Consider the following 21,678-nt stretch of genomic DNA (forward strand, 5'->3'; position numbering starts at 1 on the left):
ACGTATTTTTCTTGTCGATACTTCGAAAATTACTCTCTAGGACACAACTATCACATAATTTATCTACACATACATACACAGGACACACACACGCGTACACGCGCATACATATAATACGTAACTATGTAGTTGTTTCTAATCGATAATAAGTCTTTATTTTTCTCACTCGTAAACTTGCCCGAGGCTTGTAGCTCTACTTACACTCACGTACTCGGCAAGTGGACCATAATCGGTCAGGGAGCACCTAAAATTGTTCCTAAGAACGAGCAAAAATTTATTTTTCGTACGACATTTAACGTCTCTCCGGTCCGAAATGAGACAGTCAGTTTTGTATATCTATATATAATACATATATACGTGTATAAATACACTCACATTATATATTTGCGAAAGATTCTATCAATATTACAATCTCGTGCAAAATAAACAGACAAAATGGGCCGGCCATCATATTTGCGCGATTAAAGAGAACGGACGACTGTTTTTGTGGAGCTCAATCCGGTGATGAAACGTTAAGTCTGTGCCAACTGACTGAGTCATGAAGGAACATTAACGATAATGCCAAACGGAGATTGACTGTCTCATGTTGGAGCATGTGCAAAAGTATATACAATATATATATACGAAACGTTCATAGTCTCCACTCGAAATGGGTGCTACAAGCGAATCGATAATCTGTTAGTTTTAATCCAGGGAAAATAGAGAATAATTTTAGTGGGAGAACCACGATGAGAACGAAGATACATTCTATAAATACCAAAATGTAAAAAGGGATCAACGTACGAACACCAATTAGTAGTTAGACGCAGTCTATCAATATTATCGTACTATTGCTATTACTATTATACTGTTACTACAATTATTTTTCTGTCGGATTGATATGTAAGATCTATGTACATATACGTGTAGAGTTTTTAGAGGCGCTCATCGCTTGGATTTGCGCGTATACTATAACTAAAGAAAGGACGCCGCTCACAAGTCAATACCGATCGTGCACGCAACGATTTCTTTCTTTCGCGCGTCTTAATCGAGCCCGTTTACTTATCGATACTTCTGTGATCCCCTAGAAACCCAATTTATATTTCTACTATACTTTGAACGTGTGTGGGTGTGACGATTTCGTACGCAGCGGCGAGTACGTCCTCTGTTTTTATCTCTTTCCTCATTATCATTCGTATACTGATGCTCAATAGTTCGTATTCGCTTCGTCCGTTGTAAAATGGAGAAATAATTCGGGAGCGAGGGGTGTATCGAATGTGATCGAACGATCGAGTTTTATCCGTAGATTTTAAATGCTAATATACTAATATATGAGAGAGAAATGTATGAAAAGAAAATGATAATTGTTGCGAAAGTATTCAGCTTCTTTTAACACGCGAGAGGTGACTTTCGAGAATATTTTGTTTCAATTCAATTTTTTTTTTTAATTATTCCTCATCTTAAATGGAAAATATGTACGATGTATCGAGACTATTGAGTATTAGTATCGCAGGAGTCGCGCACTCCTTTAAATCTTGCACATGAGCGATTTTCTAATTGTCCTTATCTCGCTAAGAAAATCGTCATGTTAACTCAAGTGAAATCTTGATACCACGTTTTTAGCGAGTAAAAGAGGAAAGAATTGCCGCTGTTTTATTGGCCGTTAAGTTAATAAGTTAAGTTAAGTTTCACGCAAGAATGTAGATAACTTACGAAACTTTTGTGTTCGACCACGACTTAAGAAGACGGTGAGTTATTGTAACGGCGGGCGGGTTTTACTTCTTATAAGTTTCGCTAGGCCGCGATTTGTAACGGTGTAAATTACGAACATCGGTCTTTCATCGATTTTCTCTTGAGAAAAATCGACTACGCGCTCGCGGTGGAGGAGGGGCGCGATGTCTAGAACGTCCTCGCTTATCTTTACTGCTCTTTCGGAGTATTTAAGAAGAAATGCCTTTCGCGATCCGTACCTGTTGTACCATTGTATCGATAAAAAGAGAGAATTTAAAACGAGAGATTAACTTAAATAAACGTGAAAGGATCGTTGTAGAATCGTTGTAGGGATCGTTTTAGGACCGTGTAAAAGTACGTAAAAGTAGGGCGCACGTTATCGGGCATACGCCGTGTAATGTACATCGAGAACGGATGAGAATGCGAGTATAGCATTAGTTTTAGTGCCCGATAACGCGAACCGGCATTGGAACCGGTGCGGTCTCGCGAGGTTCCACAACTCTCCAATTGTCGAAGTCTTGGGAGAAAAACGGGATGTGCATTTTCCATTAGACGATTGTGTCTATTCGTTGCCGCGAACGAGCGTGAAAATCGTTCTCGCGGCAATCCGAAATTTTCTTACTCGTCTTTGCGATCGTGCCGGTTTCAATTCTCGGATTAGTATTAGGCTCGAGATTAAAAAAAAAAACACACAAAAAAGAAAGAAAAGAAAGAGGGAAATTAATTGGGATTTCCCGGATATATAGCGACGCCTTTATATAGCGTCGGTGAGAGCGCTGGCTCGGCTCGCAAATCTCGATTTTAAGTTTTTAGAGCAATAAATTGACGACAATCACGATATTTCGGCATAAGCCAGCGCTCGGGCCGCGACTGACCTTCTCTCCCGTCCGTTTCCTCTCCTTGTTCCGTTTCGCCGTTTTGAAATTCGAGATTGTCTCGTCTGAACAACGAGACTCCGTGCGCACGTTCCATTTTATCGGTAGACGGATGTCGGATATACACACAAGCGACTTCGAAGAAGAGTCGCACGTACTACTTAATCACGTGATTATCAAATAACAAGCATAAACTATTTGGAAAAAAAAAAATTAAAAATAATATTTCAAATATAGATAATATATAAAAGAATTTCTAAATCTTATATATAAATTTCTAAATATTATATATAAAACATTAAGATTAGTTAAAATATATATAAATATCTTCTTTTCTCTTTCTTCTTCTGTCCGTATCTCTCGCTTTCTATTTCGCTTTTTACAATTTTCCAAGTTTTCTGTCGTCCTAATAATTACTTCCATAACTTCTTAAACAATACACAAATTTTAATAAATTTTCAAATCAATTACTCAGAACGATTCCTTCGTCGCTGGTGCGCGTATCCAAGTTAACGCGATTTCTTAGTAAGAAAATTCTGTTGGTGTGCACGGAGTCCAGATCCTTGACGTACCATTTCTCTCTGTTTCCCTTTTAAAATTTATGAGTCGAGTAGAAAATCTATAATCGATCTATCGTAATAGAATCTTGTTATTCCGTGTTCGTAATTTTAAAGTTCGTTGTACTTGATTGCACTGGACGACAGAGCGTCTCGAATGAGCCTTACTTCCATTAAACCTCTCTTTCCCATCCGTAGAAAATAAGTTTCGACTAGATGTACAAATGCATTTACATTCAGTAAGTAAATTTCCTTCGGTCCAAAATCGATTCTCGCGCGAGAATAACAATGAACGGATATTTCTGCCTCGGGTTCCATTATACAAATTACAATACCTCGAAGCTCTCGGTTACGAACGAACTTCAATGTCGTCCAGTTATATTGAAAAATGTTACGAAGTATTAAATAGTACATAGATTTGAATTCTACGGAATTTCTTAACTATTCTAGAGATTATACTCATCGAAAATGAATTCTGTCCATTCGCCTGTCAGTTCTTCCGAACGTGTGTCTCCAGATATTTTCGAGAGAGAAACAGTTTCGGTTCACCAATATATTTCCAGCCCCGTAATGATACAACAGTAGCTTTTATTTTCTACAAGAAAATGTAGGAACTGAACTTTACAGTTTTCATGTGAACACATCGATACATTTCTCAGTACGCGACACGCGCGTATTACGCGGCGCGGGGGAACGTCGTGTGCTTGTATATATAAATTTCTAAGTCTCGTGGGAAAGGCTTGGGCGGACCAACCAATGACCATTTAATTTTATCAAAATAAACGATATCGCTGTATTATCTGTAATTTTAAATCCTATTGAACGAAACGACTCACGCTACCGGACCGTTCTTGAGACGTTTCACGAGAAACGGCGGAACGTAAGGAAGGAACTCCAAATTCCGGTAGAAGAATTTTCGCGTACGAAACTTGATTGCCGTTAGGGACGATACGTCCCGCGTAACATTACCTCCCGAAAAATTTCCGACATATCTCTATGTATTTTTAATAATAATAAGCGTATTGTTCAATTCACACGTATGTATTGACATGCGGTTATATATACTTCCTCCCCCCCCCCTTCGCCCTCGTCTCTTTATTCGATCGAGCCAAATTATACATGCAAAGTTTATTGATCTCAATTATATTTGACGAACAACTGAATAAACAGTTTAAAATGCCTTAGGACTACAGATTAGAAACCCATGTTTCTTGTCGAGATTAAATAAATATAAATAAATATCTTTTATTTAAATAAATAAATATAAATAAATATCCTTTATAGTACCTAGTATGTGAAAATATTTGCTTTTGTTAGAGATTTGGTTTAACGTCTGGTAACGCCTATTTGCAAATCATCCCGTATCTTCATCTTCATCGGGGATTATTACGAAAGCTATTTATTTACGAGCTTTATTAATCTAAATTATATTTGACAAATAAACATATCTGACGACTAAATAAATAAAAAGTTTAAACTCACCTCAGAATTGTACAGAGTGAGAGTCTACGTTTTTCAGCAAGATTAAATGTGAATATACAAATGTATATCTTTTAATAGCTAGCATTTAACAATAATTAAAAACTATTTGCTCTTGTCAGAGATCGGGTGCTACTTGCAAATGATCTATCTTCATCTTCATCGGTTTAATTGGGAACGATTACGAAAGCTACTTATCGCAGATACAGGATGACGCCACGGCGTAACCATGCGTCGCATTCTTCTCGCGGGCACGTGATCGGTAACGAACAAATTAGAGCCTCCCGTTGAACACTTGTATAAACCGGTATGCTCAGATAATCTTGCCGATACGTATCCTCGAGAGCGGAAAGATTGTCGTCGCCGGATTTATCGTCCGAGTATTCCTCCGGCATAAACGCCACTTGGCATGTCGGGGCGACCGCGACCGCTGCTGAATTTGCGTCCAGATCCTTCAAGACACCTTCTTCGATCGAGGCTCCTGTAAGAAATGCGTTGCGTATAGGCCGTTTTCTCTTTTATTTATAACAGTATTCTAGACTCTAGAATTTTTCGATATGATCTAAAAATTTTCAAAAATTGTCAAATGTGATTCTTGTTACTTGATTATAATAAATAAGAACTTGATACTGTGAATACTGGATCAAATTCCGTTGAGTCTGATAACATAATTAATCAAACTTACCTGATATGAGTAAACCCTCGAGCTGGAGCGATACCTGCCACTCTTTGTTCGTACGATTCTCGGTCCAATTGGCACGGAGATGAAGCGTTTCCAACGGATGACCGAGCTCTCGTGCGGTATGTTGCTTTAGGGCGGTTAGAAGAGCCCGTGGTCGGGACAGCTGGGATAAATCAACTCGACTGGGTACATTTATCGCTGATGATTTTAGTGCTTCGTATTTGAACAGGAGCGCTTTCACGAATTGAATGGTATTCTTCGGGCCCGTTCGCCATTCCGCAACCCAGTGCTTGGGAGTCTTGAATCATAAATGTAATGATTACCATTATTATTGTGAAAAAAATATATAATTATAATTATCGTTGTATTGAAATAATTATATAGAAATACAGTTCTCAAAATCGAAATCTGCCTTACCTCGTTATCGTCGAAAGAAGGCGCGTCCATGTCCGTTTGTACAATGTGCAACAACTTTTTCGTAAGATCGATTTCATCGATGAAAAAGTCTTGCAAAGGGTTTCCTTTCCGCTCGCTTATGGCACCTGTATCGCGCGTGAACGTCAAAGAACATTGTCGTTCCATAATTTCCTTTAGATCTTGTTGGACTTTCGACTTTTCTAATTTATCGCTAGTTCCTTCGCTGTTGCTGAAAGACTTCATCAAGATACCTGAAGAATAATTCAAAAGTATTAGTTGAAGTCGAGAACTTCGATGACTTAGAAGATATAAGAATAAAACTTTAAAAGATACCTTTGAGATACGTCAGGGCTTGTTCCGCAGCAGCCCTTTCCCATGCCCTATGAGCGTTAGCGGGGAGTCCGAAGTACTCTTTCGGCGAATCAACGTCGTTCAAATTCTCTAATGACTTTAATAGATCACCCATCGTCATGTCGGTTACTTTCAACGCGTCTCCCAGCTTCCGGCGTCCCTCAAAAATATCTCTGGACCACGCGTTGCGTATCATCGAGCGCAATGCCCTTGCGTCATAGGCATCCTGGAGCCGGCCGCCGTAAACCGCAACGTCGAGCAGACCTCTACCGATCTGCCAATCACCTTTCCATCCCAACATATACTTGATACATCGGTCTTATAAGATGTTAAAATTACTTGTGTACGTTTACGTTTCACATACCTTGTTGCGATCGTTTCTCCTTTGTCACGTCCTTTACCACCAATTCGTAGGCAGCCTCGAGATCCGACTCGTTCCACTCGTACGGTCTGATCCAACCCTGAGGAACGAAGTTTCGTCGTTCTTGAAGCGTCGCGTGTAACCAGGCGAGTACCAACGTAGTGGCCGCGACATCGTCGCTGTTACGTTGCGACTGTCGCAGCTGTTGCAGCGATTTTCTCACATTCCTCTTCACGCCTTCGGGCGGTTCATACGCCAGTTTCAGACAGAGCCCCGCTAAACCCGGATAGAATCCGGAACACTCCTCGGTGGTCAGCCATATCCTCGTGGAGGAATTCTTGTTCGTGGTACACATCGGCGAGCGAAGCAAACTTTCCAGTCGCGGCAGCCAGTTTAGAGCGAGCTGCAAGTTGCTTAGCAATATCCAACCACCGTTTCTGCGAAGTAATAATGAATATATTATTTAGTATTCGACAAGATCGTATACTTTCAATTAAAATTCTATTTCTATCTTTAATAATTTTTATTAAAGCAAGATAAAGCATTTTAAAGTTTTTTTACTCATATAATATTGTACATATTGCATCACGATGCTTTCGGGAGTTATGAGATTTTACCTGCATGCGGCTTCCAGCGCCAATTCAGCTTGCGTGACATGTCCTTGGCCCAGAGATACCTCGGTAAATCCAGCGGAGGTGTGTTTCTCGGCTAATACACTGAGCTCGGGACCGGGATCAGTTCCCGGCGATAAAAGTAACAGCACAGGATACGTCCCCGCCTTTTCCTGAGCGACCGTGCTCAATGTCCATAGAGGTGGTGCCAAATCCTTCACACCTTTCGCAAATAGATTTAAAAATTAAATTTGCTTGAAAGAGTTGATCGCGCGAAAAAGAATTCGGTAAATTTACAATTTTTGAAAGAGAGAATCTCAAAATAAACGTAGTGTTAATTGTTTCAAGCATATGTTCATTCTTGAAATAAAAATAATAAAAGGTGCTGTTTGTACATAATATTCAAATTGTTCGTTTTTCTTGAACTCAGATCGTTTGTATATTTTTCGAGTGTATGAATTTTAGAATTGTAAGTTGCAATGACATTAAAATATTTAAATATACGCGAAATTCGAAATAATTTTATCGCATAATCTGGCACTTGCCTAATTGCTTCGCAGCTAATTTAGAAAGTGCGGTGTGCAAATAGTCAGGCCGTAGAGCCTTAACGACTAAAACTTTTTGAAAGGCGCTGAGTCCCTTGTCAGCATAAATATCGGAAATATCGTTCAGCCAGGAAGATTTCATCCTAACGGCTACCTTTGAAAAAGAAAAATAATATCGACGTCAGTAAAAATTCAAATCTGTTTTATTCAAACTGTTCATGATAGTAAAATTAATTTAACAAAACTTTCAATTATTTACTGAAGACATCATATACATACGTTGGGTAGAGAAGAGCCTAAGGCTTGCACAGCTTCGCGTCGTTCGTCCGGTATCCATTCAGGTAACTCGAAGTCGGAATTATCGGCGCCACTGTCAAACAAGAGATTTCTCTCAACATCCGGCACTGGGTTTAACGACAACGCCATGTGCAACGCCAGCGGAAGTCTATGCTTCCTGTAGACCGCCTTCGCGCAATGGTGAAACGTCAGAGTTATCAACCTGATACAACAGACTGCGTGACGATCTTGCATTTATCATTTGCATTTATCAATCAGAATAAACATGTGCGTACCGTTTCTCGATTAGACCTCGTGATTCCCGCTTCTCTCTGTCTTCATTCGTGAAAGAAATGTCATCCTGCACCGCTTTCAAGCAGATATCGGTATAGGCTTCTGTGGAGATGACATACAAAGAGCTGAGGAGTGTCAACCCTTGGATAGTCTCGTAGACATTAGCGGCAAACTGCGCGAACTTTTCGTGACTTTTGGCACGCCTAAAAGAAGAGGACGAAAACAGCGTTATTTTCAGGTGTTGATACCAACATCAATATTAGTATTTTTAATATAGAAGTAGTGTTAAAATTTCTAAAAGTACCTCGAGACTTCTTCTAAACTTTGTCTACTCTCTTCGAGCGCGATCGCTATCTCTTTTGCCTTAGACTGCGTTGCTTCCAATGAAAACAAGAGACCTCCTTGTTCTTGGGATTCTTGTAAAAGATCTTGGCCTCTGGCAGTAGCTAATTGGCTCAGCACATCTAGCCTGGCCGCGTCCCGCTCTCCGGACAATCTTTCTTCCCTCTCCAAGGCTTCTCTTCTCTGCGCCTCGAGCTCCGGCGTTTCGTTTAGTAGGAGCTGATGTGACAGTATCGTTAATGATCCAAATATAAAAGAAAATCAGATAGAAATGCCATATCAGAAATCACTGCATATTTATTAATTTTCTCGTACCTTCTCCACGAATCTTTCTGCCAGGCTTTTCGTACCGGCGCCGAGCGTGATCTCGCATAACACAGCATCGGCTTCCTTCGGGATATCTTCCAATTGATTCTTCCTAGTGGCCAGGAAGAGTTGAAAGCCTTCCTGAGCCGGCAGAATACGATCGCCCAATCTGAGCGATCCTCGACGAAGCATGGGCAACAATATCGACGGAAACTTGACCAATTCCTCGACCAACAGAGGTTTCCCGAAACGCACAGCGAGCTCCAGAGTCGTCAAGAACTTGGAATTTTCAGGCTGAGTTATCTCGAGTCTAGTGCCAAAATTGCGTTTGATCCAGGTGACAGCCACTCCCGAGGGATCAAGGAAAATAGGTACCAGGGGTCCTTTCAGCACGCGAGAGGCTGCGACCAAGCTGGCCGTGTCTGCCGGCAAACCCTGTGCTCTCCACGATAATCTTTCACGTTCGGTTACTAGTAATTTGATCGCTGATTTCTTCCAATCGTCATCTCTCTCAGGATCCTGCACAATCCAAATGTCATAATTCTTTAAGGATCAATTGTTACTACTTATTATTATAATCAATTAATTAATAACAAATATTTAGAGATTTTTTATTTATAAAAAATTGAAATATAAATTATTTGTTGACGTAAATTTTAGAATCAAATTTTTCTTTTTTTACGTTAGGCAAAGCTAAATAGGAAGACTTGATTACCTGATATACAAGTAGAGCTGCAGCATTAGCTGCCTCAACGTCCAGTTGCTCTTTCCTGGCAGTCAGTTCTTGGGACTGCGCTTGCCAGTCGCGATGTTCGGTATCGAGTTTCTTCAACAGGGCACGTGCTGTCGAAAGACTGGACTCGGTGGATTCGGTTCGCAGCTGTAATTCAGCTGCACTCCTCGTGTGCTCGGCAAGTTCCTTCTGAAGCTGCGCCACACGGCTCTCTACTGTGTTTAATCCCATTGTTAATTGTCCCAACTGTGCCTCAGCTGCCGCCAGGCCCCTTAAATGACAAAATAGTTAAGAAACCGAAAAATAAAACAACTAAATGTAAAAGAAAATAAAATGAGAATTCAAAATTAGGTAAAAAAACGAAAAAAAATTGATAAGAAAGATAAAAAGATACATCACAGACGAATGTCAAAAGAATCGGAAAATATTCTTGCATTTAAAAAATTAAAGAAACATACTCAGCTAACTGACGTTGTTCTCGTTCCAGGGGAGCGACTTGTTCCAATATTTGACCGTATTGAAGATTCGCAAGTACCCAAGCGGCTAACGGAGCGGCCGCAACCGATGCTCTCTTCGCGGTTTTCTCTTCGAAGCTATCCGGACGTTCCTTTATCAGTTTGGCGACCGCCTCTAAACTTGCAGGCGCACTGCGTCTCGCGTCCCAATTTCTGCGCGTTAAATTTGCGTAGAAAAATGAAGAAAAAAATTTTAGTTGATTGTAAAATTAAACAAACAGTTGAATAAAATAAAATTGATCAGTTAGATTGAGCCAATACTGTTGCTTACCTGATTTCGTCCTTGATTCCTCGCTTAGCGAGGAAGGTCTTCATGCTGTTCCAAGACGTGTCCTTTATGCCCATCAACCGGAGGACTCCCTCGAGGACGTCTCTCACCGGCGCCGGTGGTGCTCTCAACGAACGAACTTCAGCCAACGCGTCGGCACTTATACCAGCCACGGCTTGAGCAGCTTGCGCCACCAGAGGCTCGACCTTCCCTAATTCACTCTCTATGTCCGCCTACGTAAATGATAAGATTGATATATATTGTTATTCATGAATATACATCGCATCCACGCGGACACGTCGCGTTGCGTGATCTCTATGAGCCTCAATTTTTTGTATCGATAATGATACACAACAACAGAAAAAAACGATATTACCTTACGTCGTGCGAGTTCGGCACTTTCGCGTTCCGTGTTAGCCTTCAAACTTGTCATCTCTCCTCTTTGATTGGTTGCGCCTCTCATCGTAGCGGTGATTTGTTCAAGAGCGGCATTGGCTCTCCCCTTTTCCACCTTTAAGCATGATTTTACGTAATTGCAGTATTGTAAAATACAAGAAGTTACAATTACATATAATAACGTTATTGCATTACGCGGACCTCAAGTTCCTGGCGTTGCCTGGACACCTCATCCTCTAGCTTGGCGACCTGCTCACCGGCTTCTCTTAGTTTGCTGATACCGGCTTCGAGAGATCGTAGCTTCTCTTCGACCTCCTTGCTCCACGTGTCACGGAGCTGTCTCCAGGTGTGCATCAGAGCAAGGAACCGCGCCGGTGCCCTTTGATAACGAGGTGCCTGAAGATGAGCTCCGATTATGACCTTCGCGCCGTGCGGTAGTTCCTCGAGCTCATCCATTTGCAAAGTGCCCTCCTGAATTGCCAATTTGATCAGCGAGCATTCTCGGGACCACCACTCGCTGGGACCGCCAGGTCCAGAGCCGAGCAACGCGCAATGTCGAAGGAGACCGAGATGTAACAGGGACGACGATTCGATCTCTTCTGAATCTAAGATCATCGCTATTCGGAGAAACTTGCGCAGGCCTGTGAAATCAATCAGTCACTATATGCATCATAAATTAACGAAACCATCCATTGCTGAGTATACGAACGAAAGATTTATAAATTATCTTAAAAGAGTAACAGTCCTCTATGGATTTATTTATCCAGTATCGAATAACATTTTGGATACACGTACGATAATATAAATACTGCTCCAGTGTCCCTTGAAAATCTTCTCTTCGGGCAAGATCGGCGAGCGGTGCGACCAGCGCATCAAGTTCCTCCGTCGTGAAAAGTCCTGGAACTTCCCCTTTGGATACTATGGCGCTCACCATCACGGCTAAGGTCTCCTCCCTGGCGTGATGTTCCTCCAACAGGAGCAAAGTCGGTTGACTCTCAATACCGGCTGCTTGTACGGCGCTCTTTATCGCCGCTTTACCACGTTCTGAAAAACGACATATGGATATGACGGGATTCCAAGGGACAAGATACAATAATAGAACGCGTTTCTACAGATTATTAGCTCATCTTACTGTACCAGGCCCTGAATCGATCAGTCGTAGGGAAGAGAAGGTTGCAACTAGTTTAACTGCTGACCTTCTGCCCGCTCCCGGTCGTCCAACGAGAATTATACCACGAAAATCGCATCCAATAGCCCAACTTAATCCTATCAAAATATTTAATATTGTTATGATTGTCAACTCTTCCCTTACCTATTAATTTAATTAGGCCGCGCTACACACCAGCTACAATTTCTAAAAGATAAGATGAAATCGATGCCTGCACTGGTTGACCCTCTCTGGCACATCTAGCCGCTGCGTTAATTACCTCTTCTCGCCATTGCTCTTCAGTCAAAGGATATAGCCCAATATTTGCGCTCTTCCATGCATATACATCATTATTAAAATTCTTTACCTCGGAGTCCTTCGAAATTAGCAGAGATTCCCACCGTGTCAGCGTTTTGGGCGTTAATCTAAATTAGTAAATACAATAATATTTTAAAGACTTTAAATTTATCTTTTTTTGAAATTTAATTCAGCTTCTTTGCAAATTTAATTTATACATATGTATACATATAATAATATATTTTTAGAAAATAATTTTTCCTTGTAAAGTATTATGATTTTAAAATACCTCGCACGAAATAGACGTTGTCCAATGTCCAACAAGTAACGAGTGATGTACGCTTCATTTTCGGGAGCAGGATAATACTTTAAGAGTTTTGCCCAGGAGACAATATCCTTAAGAGTCCAAGTAAAAGAAGATTCCTGGGAGGAACTCGCAGATCGGAAAGCGTCCAAAATACTAGGCTTCATTCGGGCGATCCAAGATTCCGCCATGACAAAGTCGACTTCTTTCAAAGAAGTCCTCAAATGAAGTTCGAGAATAGCCGCGATATCCTTTTGGCTTGGATATCTAGCACAGATATATTTCATATAAAGTTTCAAGAACTTGTTCTAAATTTATTACTATTTTTTTTAATAATACACGAATTAATTAAATTAAATACACGAATTAATTAATTAAATACAGAAGATTAAATTTATGTATATATGATTATAGGTACTTAATTTTAAAGAATGGATTTCCTTTAAACTTTATTTTGATTTATATATTTTTGTACAGAAAAGTCACTCACTCTAGATAATAAGTTGCGAATAAGGCTTCGAGCCTCGGATGTAATCGAGTAGTCACATCGGCAGTGCATATGATCGTTATGGATATTTTAGAAAATACGAGATCTTCCTCAAGGAAACCTTCCTCTTGAAGTAACTCTCTTACTAATTCCTAAAGATAATTTGATCTCATTAATTTTTTATTATAAAAATAAAACTTTTTTATTGAAAACTTTTCTTTTACCATTCTTTTCTAAAGAAATTTGTATTATTTACGGACTCAATAGTATTATTAAAACAGAAACAGTTTCAAAAAAAAGTTTTAAACGTTATCTTTTATGTGCTAAACACAGACAGCCATAAGACGTCTCTAAATTAATAGATCGAAAGATTAGAGAAGAGACTTGTCTGGATTATACCTGTAAGTCTTTAGCAGCAAGATGCATATCTTCCAAGATAAGAAGCACTTGAGATCCGCTTCTCGGCTTGTACATCCTACCCTGCGAAGAAGACTCCAAGCGCAAACAGGCTTTTTTCAAACGACTCACAAGATCGTCAGGACCATAAAGCGAAGATCCCCGTACCACGGTCGTGATATCCTGATTTTTTATTTTCGTCAATGCAACGTCGATTAAGGCATTTTTACCGCAACCTTCGAGTCCACGAATCATAATGGGATGACCATTCTCCATCCAGGGCAAAATAGCCGCTAATGCCTTCTTGATGCGATCTGCATAAAATATATAAATATAGATCTATGTCTCTCCTAAAAATATAATTTTGAAGTTTTAACGCAATTTTTTTAGTACCCGAAATCGAGACGGGCCCGTGATCGGTATTGATAGACTCGTACGTATCGCTGAAGGGTACCAATCGATCGGTTTCAGAGTCGTAAAGAACTGCGCTTGGCTTTTGTGGATCTGGACACCTGAGAAATACATTTATAAGCGAAAAGTTCGACGTGATTCAGTTTATTGTTTTAAAAACTCGAGAAGTCCCATTTAGCGCACTCACCAGCTTTCGGTTGATCCGTAAATAAATTTCGCCAAATCGTCTTTGGATTGTGCATCCTCCACTTGGCCGGATAATGAAACCAAAAGAGCCTGAGTGGCCTGAGCGAACGTTTGCGCTTTATGTAGGTGACACAATGTAGCGGCCATTAAACCGGATGCGGAGGAACTATTAGCCTTTATTTTCAGAGTTTCGTCGATGCATGAACATAAATGGGTATTCGCGATCTCCGCAGCGGTCGACGAGAGTTGCTCTAAACGCCACGGTACCAACAAGGACGTCGGTCTCGTTGAGCCAAGATGCAGAACGCCCAATCGGGAAACTGTAGCTGGGCTAGCATCGGCGAGTTTGTGGGTCTCGAAGATGAACCTTGTTTTACAAACATTTGTGCAACATGTATAATCGAGTAATTAAATGGCGCATATAAAACTTAACAACTTACTTGACGTATATAATTAGAATTTGAGAGATTTTTCGCCACTACGCGTTATAAATGTTGTTATAGATATCTTCAATTAAGACATTTGTACCTTGTACCGCTACCAAGCTTAATTCCTATTCCATTGGGTAATGTTAGCAATCGATTATCGTCCAGGGCTGAATTCAACGCCTCCGCCCAGTCGGGTTCCACGTCCCCATTGAAAATGATCCAGGTCGCGGAATTCCCGGCGGACGTTACCGCGCTCGACAAAACACCCTCCTTCCATTCCCTATTTACACGCACAAACATTTGTATTTTAATATTAAACGGGTCTTTAAAACGCGGGATAAAAGGAATCATTGTGTAAATTGTGTTTCATATACTCTTTACCTCGTCCGCGGATTAATGTGACCTAACAATCTGCTCTTTGGTATCGCGCCAGGATAAACGATAATCTGCTGTACGGATTCGCCGGTTTTTGCTATCGCTTCAGCCAAACACGACCTGATCGACGTTTTTCCGCTACCCGGTGGGCCGACTATGGCAACGCCGGTCCTGCTCTTCAATAGATCGTTCAGTTGAACGCATCTATTGGCAATTTCTTTCGTCAATCCCCGTGTTTCACAAATCTTCAATAATGCGACGACCAGATCCTCGCTTTCAGTGGAGACCGATAAAGGAAGATTAGTCTTCGGGAAGAGATCGTCCAGCAACGACAGGAATTTCGTCGTATCTGCCTCTGTCAGTTTCGGAAGGGTCGATGCCTTGATTGAAATAAGAAGCCTGCAAAAAAAAATAAGAAATTTTTTCATCATAATATAGTTTTAACAACAAAAGTTTCTATTAGTGCAGCTTAAAGATATTAATACAAATTTGTCTTAATTCCATAAAAAAATATTCACATATATTTATCTAAATTATACGTAATAAAAATAAAAGGATTTCTTATCGGCAAAAAGTACAAACTGAAATCTACTTTAAGGACTGAAATGTTTTCTTATCGATGGACAACTCGTATATCTACCAATGCAATAAAAACGAGAAAAGAGAATTTGTCAAATACATATATCAGATAAGAAGTCTGATAAACTAAAAACACGAGGCGATTATATCGAGTGATTTTATTTCTATCTATTAATTATATTAGATCTGTTTAAGCCGCAAGAACGAGTCTCTTATCGCTGGAAAACTTATCGCAGAACCTCACGAATTTCCGCGCGTTAATCACAGCTTGAGATATCTGGCATAGATATCGCTGACTATTAATCTTGTGATTATGACTTTTGAAATTATCATCGAAAAGTTTTGAGTGCTGGAGTATCAGATCAAGCTTGCGTTAACATCAACTTACTAATTGAACAGTATTAAAACAATATTAAACAGTATTAAATAGTATTAAAATATCAACAGTGTATTAAAAATACGCTAATGTTATATTAATATTAATATTAATGAAATAAAGATCAATTTTTAATCATGTATCTAATAACATTTTCTTCCTCAATCTGACATATTTTAAAACAAACACGAACATACCTGGTGGTCTCATCGACGTCTGCAATCGGACGTAGGGCGTCGAGCACAGATTTAAGCGCCCTGAGTCCCCAATCGTAATGCGGCTGCTCGGAAAGCATGGTCCCAGCAATCTCGAGAGCCTCCACGAGCCGTTTTCCAAGGGTGGTCGCCTCTAAGAAACCAGCGCACTCCAACAGAGTCCTGACAATGTCTGATTTATCTGGATGCGCCATACTGATAGGCCTGAAGAGTCGCGCTAAGGAATCCGGCAGCTTGCGCCTGCCGCCGTACTCGCTCCCAGCTGGATTCATCGTGATAAAGATGCAGCAGTGAGGATCAAGCTTGATTTTCTGATCGCCTAGCAGAATCTCGGATGAGCCGTTCCGTAGCGCTTCTTGAAGCGGTCTCACCAGCATCGATACCGCGCTCAGGGTGTCCTCCTCAAGACGATTGAATTCGTCGAAACAACCCCAGGCGCCCGCTTGCGCCAAGCCGCCCAAGATACGTTTCATACTGCCGGTGTCCATTCCTATATTTCGCAACGGACATTTTAATATTAAATTTAGTTTCGCGTACAAAATCGCATATTTATACCACGTTTAATCCTTTAGTGACAATTTTCTGCCGCAACGATTGAGAAACAAACGCCTTACCTTCATCACAATTGAAGACGAGAACCAGTCTACCCAAAACAGATGCTAGAGCTTTGACACTTTCGGTCTTCCCGGTTCCAGCGGGACCAGTCGGGCTTCCACCCAATCCAAGCTTCATAGCTTGCGTGAGAGCTAAGAAGCACTTCTCTGTCAAGGGAGTTCTCACTAAGCCGATTGATGCCCCTTGATACTCGAAGCGATATGGTAACTCTGCACCGGCGCATCGTACTACGTACGTGCCTTCATTCTTAAATTAAAATATGACAGTGTAATGTAATAATATAATATATAATCAATAAGATGTTATACAAAATGCTTCTTGTTTGGAAAATTTATCATTTAAATATAGAATGCATTTAAAAAAATCGTATTGCGATTTAATTTTTAATCATCGAGACAAGAATGTAATTTTTTTAAACCAAAACTCACAGTTTTGTAACTCCTCAGTTGTTTATACCACGTCCAATTAGCATTCTCGCCCGTTACCACAATCTTGAACAATGATCGAGCCACTTGCAGGTGATAAACGGTATCCAGAAGAAGACCACGCGCTTTCAGAGCGGTCAGCTTGTCACCGGCGTCCTCCAGTCCTCTGTACTTCGCCCTCCGCGTTTCCAAATATTCGACAAGTTTCTGCAGGGACGCGCGACCTTCTTTCAAGGCGCGTTCGCAGCGCTCGGTAAATCCTATTCTCTCTGACAGTAGCAATATCTGTGTAGGATAAACGGACGGATCGGGTGCGGAGTCGTTTAAACACTTCTCCAAACTGTGACGGAGAGCGTTTCTCATTCCTTTCTCGAGATTATCTAGCCATCGCGGTAAAGGTTCAGTGAGATCGACAGCCTTTGGTAACTTCAATATCTCTCCCTCGGGCGACGCGATCGCCGTTAACGAATTATTTTCCTTTACTACTGAACCAATACCGTGATACAACTTCGGCAAATGAGCCTCCAATCCTCTTCCACTGCCCGATACCAATTCCAAAAGGTCTTCATCGCTAAGAAAGTATAATCTCGGATAAGCTGCTCGTTTCTCCTGCAATCAAGATTTTTGTTGTTATTAGCTAACGGGGGTAAAAAAATACAATTTTTTAAATAAAATGTTTTTTAATTATATACTGAGTTTCACCTCTAAAAATTCGTCCAAAGATTTCTGACATCTGTCTAATAGATCCTTCAAACTTGTTAAAGCTGGTAATGAAAGTTGCCTCAAGGATGGTACTCTGGGATCCCGAGATACTTCTCCTATGAGATACCTAAAAGTTCACATAGGCATAAATTGATGTTTAGATATAAGCGAAAGAAAAACGCAGAAACTGTATATAAGCGAATTAAATCGGATTGATATAGTTTAATAAACCTAAATTCCTTATCAGCCCTAGACCATCTTCCGGAGTCATTGGGAGCAGCCCCACTTCCGTAGACTGGCTCCAAGTAAATCCATTTCCTTTGCACGCTGCTGAGTGCCTTAATCCTTTCCTCGAGCTCTGACAGGGCCGCTTCGCAGCGCGCAACTCTAGACGCGAACCTGTCGTGTCCTGACGTGCCTTTCGCTCCTTCGAGCAAGAGTCTCAATTCCTCTATTGTAAGGGAGATTCAAAATTTGAAATAAAATAAACAGATTACAAAATTGATAAAAACCAAACAACTAATAACTAGCAAGTGTAGACAATACCTATTTTCGCTAACAAAGTGCCGTAGTCTCCGACGAGTAAGATTGTTTTATTCTTGCTGTCGGTTGATTCCTGCAACGGAAGTGACGCCGTACTTTCCCAGGTCTCCAGATCTATTAACGCCTGTCGGATCCCGCTCTCTGCGATCGCTCGTTTTGTTATCTCCTGAGAATAAAGAAATACATATATCGTGTTTATGGAAGTCCGAGAATATAAATGTATATAGCTACATATTCAGCCAATCTCTCTCTCTTTCTATCTTTCTTTTTCTCAAGCTTATTATTTTTAATTATTTTTAAGAGCATATATTTTTCGTGTAATGTACTTTACTTTGACATATCTTTTACAGAAAAAATTATATAAATACTGAAATGCTGAAATATTGCTCCTTTCTTCTTAACAATCTTAAACTTTCATGTTCTTACTTTTATTTGATCCTCATTCTCCTTCAGCGTCTTTGTACAAGCGAGCAAGTGGCCCAAAGTGATATCCCGTGGGGTTTCGACCTTCAAACCCAATATAGGAATTAACTCGGTCCAATGCTCGTTGGCAATCTCGTCTCCCCGAAGCGACTGGATAGATTCGATTGCAGATCTGACTTCTTTTATCTTTCTACCGACGAAGGTATCAATCTCCAAATTGTCTTGCAACCGAATTTTATTCTCCCAGGAATCGAGCCAATCATGAAGTCTCGGTAATCTTCTTCTGGCTACGGCCCACTCCTCGGTTTCCTGATTTTTCAGCTCCCCCAAAAACTCGGATTGAAATCTGCAATGGTGTTTAATTACATTTTAATTCGTTTATCGTTAAAAATATTATAATAAAAAATAACTTTTTTTAAGTTAAGACAATTAAAGAAACGAAGAATTCTAGTTTAATAAAAAAAAAGTCTTCCGTTAAAGAGACCTGTAATTTGACTCTTCGGTTTCCAATTCACGCTCCACTTGTGACAGATTAGTGTCGTCATCCTCCAAGACACTTTCGAGGTCCAGAGATATTCTCTTGCAATCCGCTTTCAAGGAATCCAGTTGTCCATTTAGATTGAGCCAACGTTCTTTCATCGACATCAACCAATCAAGCGTAAGATTCTCCGATCTGGCAGACCACTTTACCTGCCATCTTTCTCTCTCATCTCTTAGCGCTATCGCCTTATGACGAAGATTAACTTTAGCATCTTCCAATAGACGCGCCATAACGGACTTGTGTTTTTCCAAACGATCCCCCAAATCCTGCCAAGCGGCGTGAGCCGCGTTAACGCCTGCAAAAAAAGAACAACACAAAACGAATGCTCAGTTTAATATCTTTATTTGCAATTTACGAAGGATCGGTTCTCCTGCAGGAGTTGCGCGACAATCATATTTGGCGAGAAGACATTACCGTCGAGCTTCTCGCTGGTCCACGCGGCCATAACTTTGGCCAGCACAGCGACGACTTCCATCTCCTCGGCGATTCCGGCCGACTGTTGCTCGATGCGTGCATGAGCCTCGTGAGCTAATCCGACCTCTTCCACATCGCGTGGCCTACGCTCGAGCTCCTTGGACGCGAAGGACAGGAAGTCCACGATGGCAACCAGCCGCGAAGACGCTTCCGCTCTCAGATCGGAACACAGCCGTTCCCAATAGTGGCGAGACGCAGTCTCCAAATCGTTCCTCGTTGTCGCCGTGTCGACGCATATGCACGAGATTTTCACCTCGCAACCGCGTAATTTCCCAACCTATCTCGGCGAAAATACGTACAGGCTATATTATTCAGTTAGATCAATATGTTTTAAAAGTACGAAGGTGTTTAATACGAGAACAAATCGAAAAGCAAGTATACATTTGTATATGAAAAGCAATAACAAGACGCACATCAGAGTTAAAAATTTATTAAACTCTAGAGTATAAGAGTATAAGAGTATAAGATATTTTCTGACTCATCCTCGTAACATAAAACTTACCTCTTGGGCCCATTGTTTCGCTTCCTTAAAGGCTTTCGCCCATTCTTGGGGAGGTTTACCTTTCAATCTAAAAAATTATAAACCGATGTAGACGTATATCAATACTTTTCCCTGACTTATTAACCCATTTATAGATCCTTTCTAATTAATTTTTTTTTCATAAAAATTTAATAAAACCCCATTTGTAGTGATTTCTTAAAATATTATTTCAAGTTTACCGTTCTCCAACGTCGATGTTGGCCGGTGTCGCTAGACTTAACCACTTGGTCCTAAACAACTCGAGAGTGGACAGGGCGATTTCGACCTGTTTGTAAACGCCGCTGAATAGATACGCGTTCTTCTGCACCAAATCACCGAAGCGTGCATCAGCGACGTCTCCGACACCCCTAAAGTTCACCGGGATGGAAAGTGATCGGCGTATACCGGAATATAACTTCGCGCGAATATCCTCGAGCGGCGGTCTCCATTGTAGGGATCCATCTCGAAAAGTGAGCTCCACTCGAATTTCCGACAGCTTCCTCGATAAGGATGGCAAGGCATTCCTAGGCGAGACGCGCAATAAAATGGAATGTGTTTTATACTAAATATATCCCCAATAAAAACATCAGTGTCGCTAACAAATTGCACGCAAGTAAGTAGAAATTGCTCTGTATACACCCGCAGCATTTTATTATGATCAAAGATTTCTTAGATCTTTTTAAATCCACTCCTGGATTCTTCCGCGAAATTTATAACTTATACCTGTATGCTACACCCAACGCCTTCAGAAGTTGCCGATCCCAATGTAATTTCCAAGCTCTCGCGTTACCATATTCCGAATCTACCGCGTCGACAATCGCCCTCATGCTCGTCAACGTCTCCTTCCATACGTTCTGATTTCCGACGAGGTGCACAGCATCGCCTTTCAACAAGCCCGACACGTAATTTCGCAAGGTAGAATGCTTCGAGATCAATTCTGAGTTTTGTCGAGCAAACTTCACTACCTGCAGGGGAATATATCGCGCCATAAATTTCATCATCTTGCAATATTAATATAAATAACGGGACGATTCAATTATTACCAATTCTTTTAATCTAGCAGTGTACACGTCGACGAGATGAGGATCAGACCAAACGACACCCGACTGTTCCTGAACAGCCCGCGCTAATTCGAGAGCTATCGTCAACATAAGCGGTCTTTGGGACGGCATCATTCGGTCGCCGATCGTGTTGTGAAAAGTAGCGACCTGCTGAAGAGCTCTAGCCCGTCCAGCTAAAGACGCGGCTCTGTCCACCAGGTCTCTAATCTCCCTTGGCAGCTCGACGCCCTCGCCGGACAACGCTCTGGCCTCTCTGATCAGAGTCATCAGTCGAGGATCATAGGTCACTCGCATCATGCTGGTGCCGGTAAGTTCAACCACCGGCGAATCGGTGCCCAAGCTTAATTCCTTCTTGGTTATATTGTCCTTAGTAGTGTTCACCTGCAAACAAAAATGCGTTACTCGATTTTTTTTAAATATATAAGATGAGATTATATAAAGCTCATGTAATTTTT

General features: G+C 40.9%; 1 protein-coding gene across 1 annotated transcript in view; it reads right to left on the reverse strand.

The window, feature by feature from the left end:
- Nucleotides 1-4,525: 4,525 nt before the first annotated feature.
- Nucleotides 4,526-21,678, reverse strand: part of LOC112460916 (cytoplasmic dynein 2 heavy chain 1) — a 68,783-nt gene continuing 51,630 nt past the window's right edge. The window contains exons 2-40 of the mRNA XM_025025857.1: nucleotides 21,206-21,604; nucleotides 20,886-21,127; nucleotides 20,363-20,686; nucleotides 20,145-20,211; nucleotides 19,583-19,919; nucleotides 19,112-19,463; nucleotides 18,631-18,973; nucleotides 18,208-18,370; nucleotides 17,893-18,112; nucleotides 17,662-17,788; nucleotides 16,963-17,568; nucleotides 16,534-16,780; nucleotides 15,902-16,409; nucleotides 14,756-15,148; nucleotides 14,475-14,654; nucleotides 13,948-14,313; nucleotides 13,743-13,861; nucleotides 13,353-13,663; nucleotides 12,957-13,105; nucleotides 12,452-12,733; nucleotides 12,061-12,290; nucleotides 11,856-11,984; nucleotides 11,514-11,762; nucleotides 10,920-11,359; nucleotides 10,699-10,833; nucleotides 10,326-10,555; nucleotides 9,998-10,207; nucleotides 9,522-9,810; nucleotides 8,816-9,325; nucleotides 8,463-8,719; nucleotides 8,161-8,361; nucleotides 7,868-8,087; nucleotides 7,589-7,742; nucleotides 7,050-7,266; nucleotides 6,436-6,869; nucleotides 6,054-6,356; nucleotides 5,721-5,971; nucleotides 5,307-5,601; nucleotides 4,526-5,102 (exon numbers count right to left, since the gene is read on the reverse strand). Of these exons, the coding sequence (XP_024881625.1) occupies nucleotides 4,816-5,102; nucleotides 5,307-5,601; nucleotides 5,721-5,971; nucleotides 6,054-6,356; nucleotides 6,436-6,869; nucleotides 7,050-7,266; nucleotides 7,589-7,742; nucleotides 7,868-8,087; nucleotides 8,161-8,361; nucleotides 8,463-8,719; nucleotides 8,816-9,325; nucleotides 9,522-9,810; nucleotides 9,998-10,207; nucleotides 10,326-10,555; nucleotides 10,699-10,833; nucleotides 10,920-11,359; nucleotides 11,514-11,762; nucleotides 11,856-11,984; nucleotides 12,061-12,290; nucleotides 12,452-12,733; nucleotides 12,957-13,105; nucleotides 13,353-13,663; nucleotides 13,743-13,861; nucleotides 13,948-14,313; nucleotides 14,475-14,654; nucleotides 14,756-15,148; nucleotides 15,902-16,409; nucleotides 16,534-16,780; nucleotides 16,963-17,568; nucleotides 17,662-17,788; nucleotides 17,893-18,112; nucleotides 18,208-18,370; nucleotides 18,631-18,973; nucleotides 19,112-19,463; nucleotides 19,583-19,919; nucleotides 20,145-20,211; nucleotides 20,363-20,686; nucleotides 20,886-21,127; nucleotides 21,206-21,604 (10,776 nt within the window). The 3' untranslated portion in view covers nucleotides 4,526-4,815. The remainder of the gene's footprint in view (nucleotides 5,103-5,306; nucleotides 5,602-5,720; nucleotides 5,972-6,053; nucleotides 6,357-6,435; nucleotides 6,870-7,049; nucleotides 7,267-7,588; nucleotides 7,743-7,867; nucleotides 8,088-8,160; nucleotides 8,362-8,462; nucleotides 8,720-8,815; nucleotides 9,326-9,521; nucleotides 9,811-9,997; nucleotides 10,208-10,325; nucleotides 10,556-10,698; nucleotides 10,834-10,919; nucleotides 11,360-11,513; nucleotides 11,763-11,855; nucleotides 11,985-12,060; nucleotides 12,291-12,451; nucleotides 12,734-12,956; nucleotides 13,106-13,352; nucleotides 13,664-13,742; nucleotides 13,862-13,947; nucleotides 14,314-14,474; nucleotides 14,655-14,755; nucleotides 15,149-15,901; nucleotides 16,410-16,533; nucleotides 16,781-16,962; nucleotides 17,569-17,661; nucleotides 17,789-17,892; nucleotides 18,113-18,207; nucleotides 18,371-18,630; nucleotides 18,974-19,111; nucleotides 19,464-19,582; nucleotides 19,920-20,144; nucleotides 20,212-20,362; nucleotides 20,687-20,885; nucleotides 21,128-21,205; nucleotides 21,605-21,678) is intronic.

The sequence above is a fragment of the Temnothorax curvispinosus genome, unplaced genomic scaffold (genome assembly GCF_003070985.1).
Source record: "Temnothorax curvispinosus isolate PA1 unplaced genomic scaffold, ASM307098v1 QBEX01010932.1, whole genome shotgun sequence".
In the NCBI taxonomy this organism is placed as follows: Eukaryota; Metazoa; Arthropoda; class Insecta; order Hymenoptera; family Formicidae; genus Temnothorax; species Temnothorax curvispinosus.